At 40.8% G+C, this 15,732-nt stretch overlaps 2 protein-coding genes across 4 annotated transcripts; one reads left to right on the forward strand and one right to left on the reverse strand.

Annotated features, from left to right (window-relative positions):
• The first annotated feature begins 833 nt into the window (after positions 1-833).
• On the forward strand, positions 834-2,629 carry LOC101465494 (transmembrane protein 69). Of its 2 annotated transcripts, none has more exons than XM_004562093.4 (3): positions 834-972; positions 1,514-1,558; positions 1,644-2,629. In XM_004562093.4, exons 2-3 carry the CDS (start codon positions 1,514-1,516, stop codon positions 2,424-2,426), a joined length of 828 nt encoding a protein of 275 aa, XP_004562150.1. In that variant the 5' UTR covers positions 834-972; the 3' UTR covers positions 2,427-2,629. The 2 variants fall into 2 exon arrangements, with proteins under 2 accessions (XP_004562150.1, XP_004562151.1); XM_004562094.5 differs by lacking the exon at positions 834-972 and adding an exon at positions 987-1,234.
• Positions 2,630-3,661: 1,032 nt separating this feature from the next.
• LOC101465213 (mitochondrial adenyl nucleotide antiporter SLC25A24) lies at positions 3,662-15,008 on the reverse strand. 2 transcript variants are annotated; one of them, XM_014408536.4, is made up of 10 exons: positions 14,270-15,008; positions 12,367-12,493; positions 12,191-12,278; positions 11,083-11,194; positions 8,181-8,339; positions 7,210-7,362; positions 6,947-7,054; positions 6,263-6,430; positions 5,925-6,075; positions 3,662-4,692 (listed from the first exon to the last, which is right to left on the reverse strand). In XM_014408536.4, exons 1-10 carry the CDS (start codon positions 14,447-14,449, stop codon positions 4,511-4,513), a joined length of 1,428 nt encoding a protein of 475 aa, XP_014264022.1. In that variant the 5' UTR covers positions 14,450-15,008; the 3' UTR covers positions 3,662-4,510. The 2 variants fall into 2 exon arrangements, with proteins under 2 accessions (XP_014264022.1, XP_014264023.1); XM_014408537.4 differs by lacking the exon at positions 14,270-15,008 and adding an exon at positions 12,594-14,249.
• Positions 15,009-15,732: the final 724 nt, after the last annotated feature.

Here is a 15,732-nt window from a genome sequence, read left to right on the forward strand (position 1 = left end):
CTTCTAAACAGCCGAAGGACCAGTTTTCATGTTCACACTGAAGAATAATCACGTGCATATCAAGGACACGAAATCTGCTCTTTGAAAAGTCCACTGCCGTCCAGCTGCAGATCTTAATGACCGTATGCACAAGAATGCTGACTTAACTGTGTTGGAAATAAGACCAACATTCTTAGATTTAAATAAGATGCATGAGGATGGAAAGCACTGTATCAAGCACAAGAGCTGTGTTTCATCTTCATAGTATAGTTTAGACTGTTTTGCTTTGTAGTTTATAGTTGATGTCAGGTGGCCAGGTTGGGTTTTTTTATGTGCTAAAGTTCCTACAAACTACAGTGCAGGACTGATCAACTATTGCCACACAATGCAGTCACGCCAAATTCTTTTCACAAATGTGAAATAATTTCATATTAAACAACCTCATTATGTAAATAACCAAGTCTAATATTTTTTCCCGTTTGTTTAAGTTTACATTTAGTTTTCTTTATGTGTCCTAGTTATGTTTAGGCCTTCCGTTACGTCTAGACGTATTGTTTTTACGTCAAATTGTTAAACAAAAAAAGAAAGAAAAAACGAACAAAACAGAATTTGCCGCTGTTTGTCGTACTATAAATCCTTACTTAAAGAACTGAAAATTGTTTTCCAAGTGTAAATGTTGATGACTTCAGAATAAAGCACAAAGTCATCAGTTAAACCTCATAACCACGGTTTTAAGGTTATTTAACCCGCTCCGTGGACAGTTTTGAAATACTTCTGTTTTATTTGAATTATACCTCATTGAATTTAAGAGACAAATGCAAACTGAACGACAACTCGTTTCTGTCAACGCCACTGTAGCGGAACTGAAATTGTAGAAGCCAAGGTTCAAACACGGAAGTAAATAGCTGTGTACCAGAGCTGGGTAGGCTGGGTGCTCGCTGACCCTGGGGAGAAACAGCTTTAAAAGTATGAAGTTTACCTGCTGAAATAAAGGTAATGTTGTCATCTCCCTGAACCGCAGATGTTGGCGCTTTAGCCGTGTAACGTTTGTTTGACGTATCAGCCGGTGTTATCAACAGAGACACACATGTAGGTCCTTCTAGGAGGACTCCGCTACAAAGCGACAGGGGTGCCAAATCCTCGAATTTACGTCTAATTATTCATTTATGTGATATAATGTATTATTATGTGTAACTGAACTGCATAATTGTCGTACCGGAGACACTTCACCTAGCAGCGTAAGCGAGAGGCAAAGGTAAAGCCTGATTAGTTTAACAACAACACCTGTACCCTTGAACAGACGATTTTCTCTGTCGTCAGTCTGAAGTTATTGCTACAATTGATACATTTATTATTATCATTCCTTTATTTATTCTGATTCATATTCCTTTAAAAACGCTTGATAGACAAGGTTGAAATTTACAGATGTTTTAAAATCAGAAGATTTGTCAACATTAAAAATTCCTCCCTGTGTTTTTATGTGACCTTTATTGTGTGCTCATCTTAACCATTCCTTTGTCCCATTTTTCATTAGATGCTTTCTGTTATATTCAGAAAAGGCAGCTTTGCAGCCCAGAAGGTAACATACACATGATTTTACCTTTTCATTGCTTTTTGTAGTTTTATAACTTAAAAAAATATATATATCGTGAATATCTTTCCAGGTATTACGCTGGGCAGGTCCTATGCAAAAATGCTGGCCGTCAGCTGGGACTGGGGCTTCTGTTTGTGGATCTGTATCTTCCAGCTGGGCTTCACCAGCTAGTCTCTGGTTTGCAGGAAGAGGAACAGGACAAGCAAAAGCTCTTGCTGTGTTTAGTTTTAATAAGACTGACCTCTTCCATAGAAACCAGAATCATGATGCTTCTTTTTGGATGAGGAGCCAACACTTCCACACTTCTGTTGCGAGGTTGAAAAAGCGAGCACTGCCTGAACCTCCCCCTAGAGAACTCGATCTGTTGCGCTATGACATGAAGGACTTTTTGAAAAGTCCCAGACCTGCCCTCTACCTGGGGTTTTCGGGGCTTGTCCCCTTCGTCTCACCCACCTTGTTTATGGCTGTGACTGAGAGCTACTACCCAGAGTTGGCTTATGCCCAGCTAGCCTATGCTGCCTCCATCATTTCTTTCCTTGGTGGAGCGAGATGGGGATTCGCTCTTCCCGAGAGCAGCCCAGCAAAACCTGACTGGATAAACCTGGCCAACAGCGTCGTCCCCTCCCTCTTGGCCTGGGTGGCCATGCTGATGAGTGACAGCATTGTTCCTGCTGCCACCATGGTCATCATGGGACTCGGAATCTCACTCCATTATGATCTGTCTCTCCTTCCCACTTACCCCAGTTGGTTCAAAGCCCTGCGCGCCATCCTGACCACTGTTGCGTTTTTTTCTCTCTTAGGCACCCTTATAATGAACGGTTCATACCCAGAGAAGAGCATTTTCAGGGATTGATGACATTTGGCTGGACAAGGCATCCCTGGGTTGTGCTAAATCTTTATTTGGGTGATCTGACTTCAAAGTTTTTCTTGATATTGATGATCTCTGAACCTGTTGGGTTGATCTCTGTTTCTAGAAGTTGCCTGTGTTAAATATCATGTTACAAACTGAACTCTGTTAAAGCAAACCAGAGATAAAAATAAATAAATAAAATTCAAGTCTGTCTGTCCACCTTTTAGTAACATGTGTTCCACTTGTTCATGGTAATGTGGACAAAATTTGTTCCATACTGTTTTCTCTTCCACATAAAGCCATTACATTAAACTTGAACCTAGTCTTTCATATTATAGAGAAGAATCATGTGTCAGTGATTTTTAAAACCACTAGGAGACGCCAAAGTCAAGGATGTTCATATTGTATGAAGCAAGAAGGAAAATAAAAGACACTGAAATTGTAATCTTCTTACTGAGTTAATATTTAACACACACTGGGGAAGATAATTGTTCTATCTCCTACAAAATTTGTAAGTTTGCTCACTTCGAAAATATTTTAAAAGAAACAAACAGTTGCTCTGAACCCCATAGCAGAAAAACATGCCTGACTGTTGTGATGCTGGTGTTTGGGTCATACTCAGCATTTCTCTTCTTCATTTGATGCCAAAGAGCTCCGATTATGGTTTCATTTGATCACAACACTTTCTCCCAATTCATCGCAGAATCATTTAGACTGGCCTGAACATGTGTTGCAAGATCTCAGCCTATTACAGCGTGTTGTGTTGAATGAATGATGTCCTTGATGCCTGTGGTCCTAACTGCCTTTAGGTCATTAACAGGCTCCTCCTGTGCGGTTTGAGCTGATCTACCTCTTATCTCATGATCATCCTCATCCAGTGAGGTAAGAGCTTGCATGGATCTCCACACTGGGGACGATTGATGGTCATTTTATATTTCTTCCATTTCCAAATAATTGGATTCCTGCTGATGGTCTTATAGCCCTTTTTTCCTACCTGATTCAAAGAATTTGCCCATATTACGTTTTGAGTTGTTAAATGAAAATTGCATATTTTTTAGGCAACATTTGCACTTCAAATTAGCAGCTCCACTGTTACACTGTAGTATTGACATCACCAGGGAAAGCAGTTATTACATAAGACCTGAAGTGGACTAATCTCTACTTAAAGCCTCAGCGATCGAGTGTCACACGAGGCCAGAGACGTGAACACAGTGTAGAATAAAAACCTGGGCTCACTGTACACTAATTGTCTCAGCTGGACAACAAATAATTTTATTGATGTTTGAAAAGAAATGCACGCACATCTTCTAACATTTGTATCCAGATTTATTCACATAAACACCAGCGCCTAATAAAGACATATTTGAAAGAAAGGCAAGAGAAAACAGGGGTGTTGAAGTCCACAGATATCTGAGAATAAAAAAACATATAAGGCACAATTCTACTTCTGTCCCGTATAAAAAGACCCTTTAAATGAACCAATGACCCTCAGATGAAATCCCTTATTAAAAAGTCAAACCTCTCTCAGATGTCACACAATGTGTAAATACAGTATTGCACTTGTTTGTTTGTTTTAGTTTCTTTGGATTTCTTTGTGAAACAGTTTTCCCACCACACGTGGGACTTGGTCAAATTATTTTTGATGATAAGAAGATAAACAAAAAAACAGAAGATTGCAGCAGGTGACTTCTTGGACTTTTTGATTAAATATTAGAGTAACGTTTCTATTCAACAATTAAACCAAAAAGAAATTACCCTGATAAGTGTTCTTGGTTTTTAAAGCCAGAGATGAACTGATCTGAAGTAGATCATGAGGCTTGTTGGAGTACATAAAGCTAGGAGTGCACAATCAACATAAACAACATTTGGAAACTTTGTAGAGATCTTCCTACTCACTGTCAGCCCTGCGTTAGCGCTGCAGGATTTTCTTTGTATGAGCAAAGGCCTGCGGTCTCAGTGGACTGCAGGTAAACAAGGGCAAACAACATATGTAAAAAAGGAGGGAGTGTTTTGAAATTTAAAAAAAAAAGTTGGGTGCACCTTTTCTTGCACTCGTAAACACATGCGGTCACTGAGAACTCTGCTGCCTACTTCTGAATACCCAGACCAGACCGCATGTACTCGTACACCACGTAGCTAATGCTGACGGCTGGTATGACTTTCATGAAATTGGGCAGGATGCCGCGGTAAAGTCCAAAGAAGCCCTCCTTTTTCATAATCTTCTTCACCATCAGATTCATCGGCAGCTGCTCTGAGCCCTCAACAGAAGCTGAGAAAAGAAAGGTAAAGCCAGATGAGTGAAGAAAAAGATCTCCTCATGTTTAAAATCTCTAGATTTTAGAAGTATTGGCTGCTTATAAGCAGCATATGTTTGAAATTAGCTTAGATTAAAGAACTGAAAATTGTTTTCCAAGTGTAAATGTTGATGACTTCAGAATAAAGCACAAAGTCCTCAGTTAAACCTCATAACCACGGTTTTAAGGTTATTTAACCCCCTCTGTGGACAGTTTTGAAGTATTTCTTTTATTTGAATGATACCTCATTGAAGTTAAGAGACAAATGCAAAATAAAACCTATTCCAGTATATTTATGTGGATACTTTTTGGTGGCCCACCATGTTTCAGGTGTTTTATATATCATCATTTGGAAGTCTTAAATTATTTAAACAGAACTTCTAAAGAAACAATAATACTTGACATATTTTACAGTGCTATTTTTTTTTAAATTGTAAAATGCAGAACCAGTTGGTAAAAAACAAAGTAGCCGATACTGCTAATCAAATGCACTTGATTACTAATCATCAGCCAGTATGAGCACCTGTATTAAAGCAGAAGTTTTGGCAGTTAACACAACGCCAAGGAGGAAAAACATCAGCAATGATCTTAGAGATGCAACTGTTGCTGCTCATCAGTCTGAGAAGGGTTATAATCATCCTGCAGTGAAAAGGATTATCCACAGAATGTATGATGCTCAGAGAAATTGCAAAAAAAGAGCAAAACCTTACGAGAGCTGTGCACAAATGCAGCAAAGCTTAATGACGAGAGACTAATGAAATCAAACGGAAAACCTCAAGCACTTAAGACCTGTTAAGAATCAGGTGATGTTTTTTAAATCATGTTTTTAAATGATGTCCTATAAAAACTTGGGGCTTTTTTCACATTACTGCAAGTAAAATTTAGATAAAGGGCTTGTTTATGATATTTTGTACTCTTGTAGTTTTACTTTAAATGGTCTCAGCACTCATTCAGGTCCTTTACCGTTTCCTCTCTTGAATACTGAAGCACATGCATGGCTCAAATGTCTAATAAACAGAGTAGTTATAAAGAACTCACATAGATTTATTAATTTTCCATTTAAGCAGAGATTTCATGAAAAAATCTTGAATTTCCTCGTAAAACACTTTATAATCTCTGAACAACTCAGTGGCATTATGGTACTACAAGTTAAATGCAAGCATTAATAAAGGGGGCTATTTCTTTAATAAGGTTTGGTTCACCGTACCTTGTGCTTGCATGCGGGTTCGGATCAGAGCCAGGGGATAGCTGGCCAGCTGGCCGCAGGTGCTGGAAATGGTACCACAGCCCAGCAGCACCAGAACTCCTGGATTGGCTGTGTCTTTGGCATAGTGGGACAACCAGAAGTTCTTCAAGCTCTGGTATGGAATACACAGGAATGAATGACAGATGAGAGTGAGGGTTGATGCATAATATTTTGCAAAATCAGCACACAAGCGATGCTTAAACAGATTAAAATGGAGTTTTCTATGGAAGCATAGTGTTGTAGGTGATTCTGAACCTTCCGAACATTTTTCCAGACAGGAATGATTCATCAGGATTTACCTCATACACTGCCAGATCTATCCCAGCGTAGGGGATAATGCCCAGAATATTGGGAATGTAGCCCTTGTAAAATGCCTTCACTCCCTCATTCTTCAGGACTTTCTTGGCACAGTCAAACATTCCCGAGTACTGTCCGGTTTTCCTTAGGGTCATACGGGTTTTCATCACCTGAAGAGACAAAGATGATTAGTGTGGCTGTTTTACATCAGGCTGCACGTTTGACTTAACGTGTTACTGCATCTTTTATGCTACTGGATTGGTTAAGACATCTAAAATTTGTTTGGACACTAAGATATGATCAAACAAGACACATGAGGTAATTAACAAACCAATAAAACTGCACCATCTATAATGTGGGTGTATGCGTTAGTCCCCGTAGAGAAATTACTCCTCTGCATTCACTCAGTGAAGAAGTGGGCAGCCACCAATGGAGCGCCCAGGGAGCAGTGCGTGGGGACGGTAACTTGCTCAGGGGTACCTCAGTGTAGCCGTTCAGTGGATTCGAACCCCCAACCTTCCGATCATGAGGCAACCACTTTACCTACTGAGCTATCCCTGCCCCCATGTGTCTCCATATTTGATATGGAAACTTGCTTGCCCCTCCTGTGGTGCCTCCTCCTGTTACTATCATCCACACGTGCACTCTTTATGCATCTGTGCTGTAAAGACTACACTTCCACTCACCTCCATGGGGTAGATGGCAGTTTGTGCGGTGGCTCCAGCCAACGATCCTGCCATGAACCTCTCGTGGGACTTCACCTTACCCGGTTCACTGGACAGCAGCTTCTTATACTGGTGACACGGGAACATGAAAACCGAACGGCTCAGCAGGATCACACATCAGTGACAAAAGTGAGTGCTAGTGTTAGTAGTTCTCAACATGTAACATTTAACGTGAACATAAGCTGCGATTTATACTGGAGTCTGTAAAGAGGAGGAGAACTTACCTGTTCATAAGCCATGAATTTAATGGCTGTCTCGGGGGCGATCTTCATGACATTGATACCATTTCCTCTCCACAAAGAAGCCACCCCTCCTTCTTTTAGCATTTGCTTAAAGCCGCTGACCAGGCTGATTTTGTTGGTTGTAGAAGCGTGCACCTGGGGGGAAAAGCACTTTTAAGTTATAACTAAGCAGCAAGGGCTCGAAATTCAATTGCTGAAATTCAAAGTGAGCATCAGAATGGAGAAGAAGGGTGATTTAAATGAGTTTGAATATAGTACAGTGGTTAGCATATAAGCATGGATCCACGATGCCATGAATCATTGGGTCAGGCTGGTGGTGATGGTGTAATGGTGTGGGGGATATTTACTTTGGTACACTTTGGACCCATTGCTACCAATAGAGCTTACCTGAGTGCTAATGGTGGCCATTTCCATCCCTTTATAACCACCGTGTACCCACCTTCTGATGGCTGCTTCCAGGAGCATAATGCATCATGTCACTAAGCTTAAATCAACTGGTTTCTTGAACATGATAGCAAGTTTACTGTACTGATCACAATCCAATAGAGAGCCTTTTGGGGTGTGGTGGAACGGGAGATTTGTATCATGATGTGCAGCCGACAAATCTGCAGCAACTATGTGATGACGTCATGTCAATATGTAGCAAAATCTCTGAGGAATGTTTCCAACACCGTGCTGAATCTTTTCCATGAAGAATGAAAGCAGTTCTGAAGGGAAAAGTGAATCCAACCCAGTACTAGCAAGATGTACCTAATAAAGTGTCTGCTGAATGTATTTATATGGTATTTTTTAAAAACAGGATAACCCAAACTAACACAAGACCAGCATTTTGAAGCACACTTATCACCACATGGACCAATGCACACATTTAGTAAAAATCCAGTTCCTGGAGAAAAGGACCGATGAACAACCCAACAGGAATTTTATAAAATCTAAAAGAAATCTTGACCCACCTGCATGAACACCTTCATTCTGTCCAGAGGGGCGGTTCCTGTACGGGACACAGCACCCGCCACTGCTCCTGCAGACAGCTGCTTCCACCACAGACCTGTCGTCTTCTCTTCCTCTGTGAACTCATCTGGGATGGTGAGGCTGTCACCAATGTCCAAAACCTACACCCAATACAGTACAATCAAGTCACAGTCAAAGAGACTGACGGCTGAGAATAGACTATCTATAAAAGATGCACATAGCCTCTGGGACAGTCTTAATCCTGTAACCTCTGTAATTATTAGTAGAATTATTTATTATTTACAAAAATAAATAAAATATTCACTCTTTAAAAAATAGAATACATTTATCAAATAATAAATCCAACATATATTTATTAATACTAAAAAATAAAATAAAAATACCCCCATTGCAGTTCCACCTTTAAGGTCCAGTAAGACCATAAGTTGCTCCTGCACTTTTCTTTTCCCAAGCTAACTACTCAGTTATAAGGTGTTTTTTGTTTTGTTTTTTCACAGTGAACAAGTACCGGTAATGCTCTTTGATAATTGGGCTCGCTTGCTAGCACTGGCTAATTAGCGCTATCCCCTTTTCCAAAATATACAGAAAAAAAAAATCACGGAAATGGCCAAAATGTAAAATAAATAAAGGCTTTAACACAATCTAATGACATGTTGGCTAGGTCAATCATTTGGATACTATGCTGTTACAGTAAGTTTGTCAAAGAAAGCTAAATAGTCCCTGAAAGCTGGTGAAATTGCAGATTTGCGTGTGATACTACTGTCAAAACATAAGAGCTTTATTCTATATTCTGATTTTGTCTCTTACACTACCATTTTGAATCCTTTTAAATGCAGTTTAGAAGGAAGGAAGAACCCTTAAAGGCCCTTTCTGAACTGAGCGGTTTCTGTCACACTTCAAGCCTTATTATAGAACAAAATGGTTTGCATCAGAAGTTAGTGAGGGTGGTTTCTGCCTATGCAGCCACCCTTTGGAAAACCCAGGAACTATTTTAGCGATCATTAAACCACGTCTTTATTAATAAATGTAAAGGTGTCAAAACTAGACTACTCTGCAGATGAACTTTTAGCTAAGCTGGGCAGCCTCATAACCACACATTCCCAGCTTCACCTTAAACGTAATGCCTAGAAGGATGGGACACATGCCATATCCTTATCCAAAACTTGCATAACTACAGGTCCATGCTGCGAGATCAGTTACATCACCGCACGTCACTGACGTAAAGTTGCCGTTTTGAGATCACAGATGCAGCAGGGGGGGTTTGGTTTTTGTTTTTTTTTACTTTTACCACTGCAGTAATGTATCAGCCTTTTTTTAAACAAACCACAAATAACAAATCTGCCCCCTTAAGACATTTTTAAGGCAGGAGTTGACGGCTAACATTAGTTTTAGTTTTATCTGCAAATAGAACACTGTGTTATAAAATTATATTTGGCTAGAAATTTGCCTTGGCACCCTTGAAGCTTATATTACCTGTGCATTACGTCAGGTATGATGTGTTTTTAAAGAATGCTAGTCAGCGGCTGGGCCTCTTCATACCTGACATGATGTAAAGGTGAAAATATTAACTTGTGTTCTCCGGTGGACATAATTGCTACACTATTTCTAAACTACCTCAACCATGCCTCAGCTAAAGATAATAATACTTTTACCCATGACCACATGACAACCAAAACTCAACATCTGAATACAAGAACCTACCATGTCCACATCCACCTCATACAGCCAATCATCTTCCAAGTCGAGGAAAAACCAGCTTTCCTGACGTTGCTGTTGCTGCTGGTGAGGCTGCAGCAGAACCAAGGCCATCTCAAGCCTTTGATAAGGCTGCTAGCTCTAGCAGTTCTAACAAAGGACAAAGTCCCTCCTATAAACACCAGTTCTCAGACCCGTCAGGATCCTTCACACGATTCTGATCAAGGGCCCAGACAGAGGTCGACAGTCCGCAGAGCAACGCACTAAATCCAAAGAGCTTCGGCTTGAACGCTGGAAATAACAAGACCTTGTCATTGCCATAGATGCTCCCAACAAGTCATCAAGTCTCACAGACGCATCATCTCGGATTCTTCTCTCCTGTTCCTTTCTAGACTAAATAGTCTTCCTCTCACCTCCTCCAGTCCTCCTAAATGATACACTAATCCACCCACAGCTCAGGCTGAAATTAGCTCATCTCTGCCAAGCTTAGAAACCAAAGGTTAATTAGACTTCCGAGCTTATGCCAGTGAATGAACTCAGCGAACGCTAGAGATTAACCACTGACTGAAAGTGGACGCTCCTCTAGCACGCAACTGTACTTAAATATAGGCAGCAGCCCTTCAGGGTTTGATTATTCCCTGATAATCTAATAAAATGTCACAGTTTCATGTTTGCTCCATTCAAGAAGATTTCTTTTACCATTCAGAGTTCATTTCATTCACAAGTGACAAATTCTTCAGACTCCTCCCCCCTTTCATCTGCCCTGGTCATGAACGAATCACACTACTCATCTGTTGCCAAAATTCCCCCAAATCCGTTATTGTGTGTCACCTCTCTGTGACAGAAGCCTGCACTGCAACTAAAATATTAACAGTATGCAGTTTAAACTTCAATATATATATATATATATATATATATATTTTTTTTTTTTTTACCTAAAACACACACCAACCCATGTCCAATAATAATAAGAAATACGGCATCTTCTGCAACAAAACCAGCCATTGAAGTAGTGCAAAACAACACCTGGAATTGCCTGCACCAGCCACTGCAACCACACCAACTACTCAAACATCAGCAACAACTGCAACCATCTGAAAGTAATGCCAACTACTGCAAACAAAGCAAACGCTAAAACAACAGCGACACATACAGCATAATGTAGAGATAGTGAGTAGCACTCCTTACCGTGGTGTGCTTCCAGTAGCGGACGATCTCCTGCAGGTTGGTGGCTGGGTTAAACAGGAAGTGCTCTCGCCATTCATTCCAGTCCACAGTCATGGTGCCATCCACATCAATACTGTAGGTTAGATGCTTTTTTATTTATTTAAAAACTAAACCATTGAGGCTGTATACTTAATATGCCACTGCTCTACTTTCATGTTCTGCTACTGTCCTCACTGGCCCCTCCAGCCCCACTTCCCTCATCAGTTACTGCATTTTGTGTTTACTTTAGTTCCACTGTTATGTGTACTCCTGCACATGTGCAGCTTCAAGCTTTGCTTATGCAAATCCTGTGCATTACAGTTCAGTCCGTGCTGCAGCATGAACCACAACTGACAACTGACTGTATTTATATGTATTTACTGTTCTTTGTGTGTGTGTGTGTGTGTGTGTGTGTGTGTGTGTGTGTGTGTGTGTGTGTGTGTGTGTGTGTGTGTTGATATTTTGAATATAAAATAATGATAAGATAAATATAATTAATATTTTAAAAATAACATGATAAATTAACGCACATGCTATAATACATGAGTGAAGTGAGCAAGCATGCAGGCCTGGCCAAAACCACCAGTAACATGTTTTTTTTCCTAGTTTCTGTAAATAATGAAGGATTTATGGAACAAACTGTAATTCTGATAAACACACAGGAGTTTTCAGAGTTTTAATCAATACCAGTAGTTCTTTTATTCTCACTAAACTGCTACTGTGTGTTAAAACCATGTGTTACTCTTTCTTTACATCCAAATGTGTAGTGAGTTTGAGTATCAGCATGACATTAAACACACCAATAAACATATTCTGACTGACAAGACGTGGCTTGGTCCAAAGTCAGCGACCAGCCGTGCACTTGCAATTCGAAAATATTATTTTCTGGTGTCGACGCGCCGCGTCAGGAGTGTAAAACATCTTGCCAGCTCCTTATCATGTGCACTCACTCCTCTTTTCAGCCAAACCACACACTGAGCCAGTTATCAGTCGCTCACACGGTTCCCACCTTTAACTTGCGGCGCGTCAGGCTGCTTTCTTTCTCGTCTTGCTCGGGACACTGCTGTAATAAATAAATAAGCTGAAATACCTTTGAAGGATTTTCTCTGCATGCTCTTTGCTGATTTCCAGCCCCAGATCAGCAAGTGACTGCCTTATCTCCGTAATGTCTATACGACCTGTAGAAAGTAAGCATTTATTTCTACTTTTTCTCTTTTTGTGCATTTTCAATATTAAAATGTGCTACATATTAAAATGGCACCGTACCATCTTTATTTTTGTCCAAGCTCTTGAAGGTCAGTTGTAATTTCTTCTCATGTTCTTTCAGGTACTTGGAGAACTCGCTGAAGTCGAGCCCCTCATCTTTGTTTCTGTCTCCAGAAGAAATGATTTTCTAAAGGGGAAAAAAAAAACACACCCACACACAGAATATTAGCAATCATTCTGCTTCGTGTTGCCGTACCTCATTTGTTTGCTGCAGCCGGGTGTTTGACCTCCTCATAAGGCGGAGGGAGAGGTCTGGGTTCTGCTGAGCCATAAGGGGAGTCTTCCATCTCCTGCTCAAACAGCAGCTGGCTGATTGTGGCGGTTGGTGGCAGAATAACGCAGCAAAATGCTCCTTTACTTTATCTCAACTCACTCTCTGTGTTTTTAGCCTTCTGTCTGCCCGAGTTACTGCCATTGCTTTCACAAGTGTTGACGATGTCCCAAGATCAAGACAAAAAAAATCCATTGTTTCTCCAGGCTGAAGCAAATTAATGGAAACAAAAATAACGCCTGGTACCAAATCTGTTATGAGCATTGGCTCTTTGTTAAGAAGTAAACCAGCAAATGAGAACTGTCAGTATGTTTGTATGAGAGCACAAAGGAGGAGAGCATTATAGTTTTGACAGATGAATTTTTGCTCCGAATGAGGGCACTGACCAAATTAGGTTATCTGTCTTACTACCCATTTATTACACAGTTATGTGCGGGGAATGTGCAGTTGTTTGATTAGTAAAGGTGGGACCTTCCACTTACAGTCTCAGCCCACAGTAAAAGTTCACCTTTGAGACAGCTTTAAAAATTCTAGAGCAGTTTTTTTTCCAATCCCTTCAGCTCTTTACAGACGCCTGGGTGTCCTGAGTGCAATTCCAGAGAATTCAGAGTTTGTCTTCACTACTCAAGCTGTTTTCAAGAAACTGAAGAAAATACTTTTAAGCCATGACAACAAAGCATGCACGTGGAAATAACCTCTCACAGATACTGCACTTTCAGAGTAAGAGCATTTTCAGCAGCTACACAAAAGTGACTGTTTGTGACTGTGGAGGAGAGCTTTAGTGTTAGTTTAAGGACAAGACTGCTGTCAGATCTTTTGGAGCCTGTTGTGCAGGTATATGGACTTAATTGCCTTGCTCAAAGAAAGGAAGGGCATGCAACAATATTTAGAATCTAGATGGCTTAAGAAATGCTTTTAACCCTAACTAGGCATGGATAAACTTGAAAAACAAGTACTTAATAGTATGTCTGTGAAGGTTCTCAGTCATCCAGGTCATCGTATTCTAAGGAGATTGGAAAGAAAAGCGTCTGGATTTTTTTTAAGTTTCTTGAAGATGTTTCACCTCTCATCTGAGAAGATTCTTCAGTTCTAAGAGCAAGAGCAAGTCCTTAAAAGCTCCCAAAGCTTCCTAGGAATTTGAACTTCTGCTGATGAGGTGCCGTGGGAACTTTTACTTTTTCCAACTTGTGAAAATATTACTGAGGCTGCACTACACCGCTCTCGCTTTTATCTCTGGCTGAACTGCAAATCTTAGGTGTCTAGAGGTCCAAAATAACCTGGGGTGTAACAATCAGCTGATGAGACGATTATGTTATAATTGCACTATTTTGTCAGTCAAAAAATTAGTACCACGTGCATCCTCTCAAAGACAGACCTTTGCCTGCGAAAATCGGACACTTGGTTAAAAGTCAGTGTAATGCGCACAAAAAATAAGAATCCAGTCATCATAAAGATCGGTAACGAAAACAAATAAATAACCTTCTAAGAGTCAATCTGACTGCACTTGGCTGCTCTGGCGGCTGTAATTTCACTTCTTTTAAGGTTAACGCTGCCGCTACAAGAAATATTTGTTGTGGTTTTCTCTCCGTATTTGGGATTTCTGCGCACTCCTGTTTGGATCCGTTACTCTACCTGAGCTGCCCCTTTCTCAGCCTTGATGCCCATAGCATCCAGGCCTGCCTTCAGCTCGGACACATCCACTTTTCCATCCTTGTTAGTGTCCAGCTTGGCGAACAGCTCTTCGTATGCTTTCGACGCATTGTCAGCGCATCGACAGTCCGTAAAAAAGAGCTTCCTCGCCACCTGATACATCTTAAAACTATAAATGAAAAACGTCGCAGGCCTGTAGAGCTCCACGCACACACACACACTAACAGAAACTGGGTAAGCAATCTGATGTGGCAACTGATTCCTGTGGCTTGCGCTTCTGGTTTCAGGACTTCCGCGGTGTAGCCTAGGGAAGTGATAGAAAAGTCCTTATGGGTCGGCGTCGGTGTAAAGTCCAGCGGGCACACGATAATGTGCAGATTTGGCCAACAGAGAGCTTTTTGCGGATGAGGTAGGAGCGCTGTACAGATCGGTGGAGGGACTCGGTTGACTTCGCCTTGGGAGACCTCCTCTTTTTAGTCCCCACACGCACACGCTCACGGAGACACACCCTTCAACAACAACACACGCGCACTGCTCTGTTACTACTACTCATGGGCGGCATTTCAACATTTCCTCACAAGTCAACTATAGCTTTTTCTCATCCTCTCAAGTCTTGTCCACCTTTAGGCGTTTTTACTTGGTTTGCTGTGGTGGAAACGTCCCCACGCGAACGCACGCACGCGTTCAGACTGTACAGTAGCCTAGTGTGCAAGGATCGTCATCCTGTACCCATCGGTCTGCAGTACAAAGTCGGTATAACTTATCTTTGTCTATCCGGTGAGTCATACTCAAAAGAATCCGGCAGCTGTTCTGGGCAAAATTAACCCCATAAGCTTGTAATTGCCTCAAAGCACGGGAGGGGTGCTCTTCAAGGCCACTTTGACATATTTTGTTTAAATCTTTCAGAGAAATTGTACATCTTCATGTTTAATTGGACCTTCCTTTTCTCTCATCCTGCTTGGGAACAGCTTTTTAACCGCTACTAGGGATGGGAAAAGTTTCTAGAATAACACATATGCTGTTAAATTGTGCAAGTTGTGCAACAGTTTATTGGCTGTACAGTTCCTACGATGTACCACCAGATGGAGACAAACGTCAAATAACTAAACAGCAGCTGGTTTTGCTTTCTTGTAGTAATCTGTCCAATCAGTGCTGCCGAAAGAGGAGGCGGGCTTCGGTTTGCAACAAACATAAAGCTGTTATCCTTTCACATCCGGTTAGTCATCAATAGCTTCAAAGTAAAATAACCAAGAAACAAAACGGCAACAGAGAAAAGGCTGACATATTAAAAAAAAGGCAAATGTTTGTGTGCTCCTGGGAATGAGAAAAGAGGATTTCTTAAATAAAGTGTTAGCTCTTAAAAACAAAAACAGGTCTTGGAATTGAAGCAACACATTTATTTGAATTTTAAAATCCCCGCGGATCATCAGAATCAAAATCAGAAT

The sequence above is a fragment of the Maylandia zebra genome, linkage group LG17 (assembly GCF_041146795.1).
Source record: "Maylandia zebra isolate NMK-2024a linkage group LG17, Mzebra_GT3a, whole genome shotgun sequence".
Classification (NCBI taxonomy): domain Eukaryota; kingdom Metazoa; phylum Chordata; class Actinopteri; order Cichliformes; family Cichlidae; genus Maylandia; species Maylandia zebra.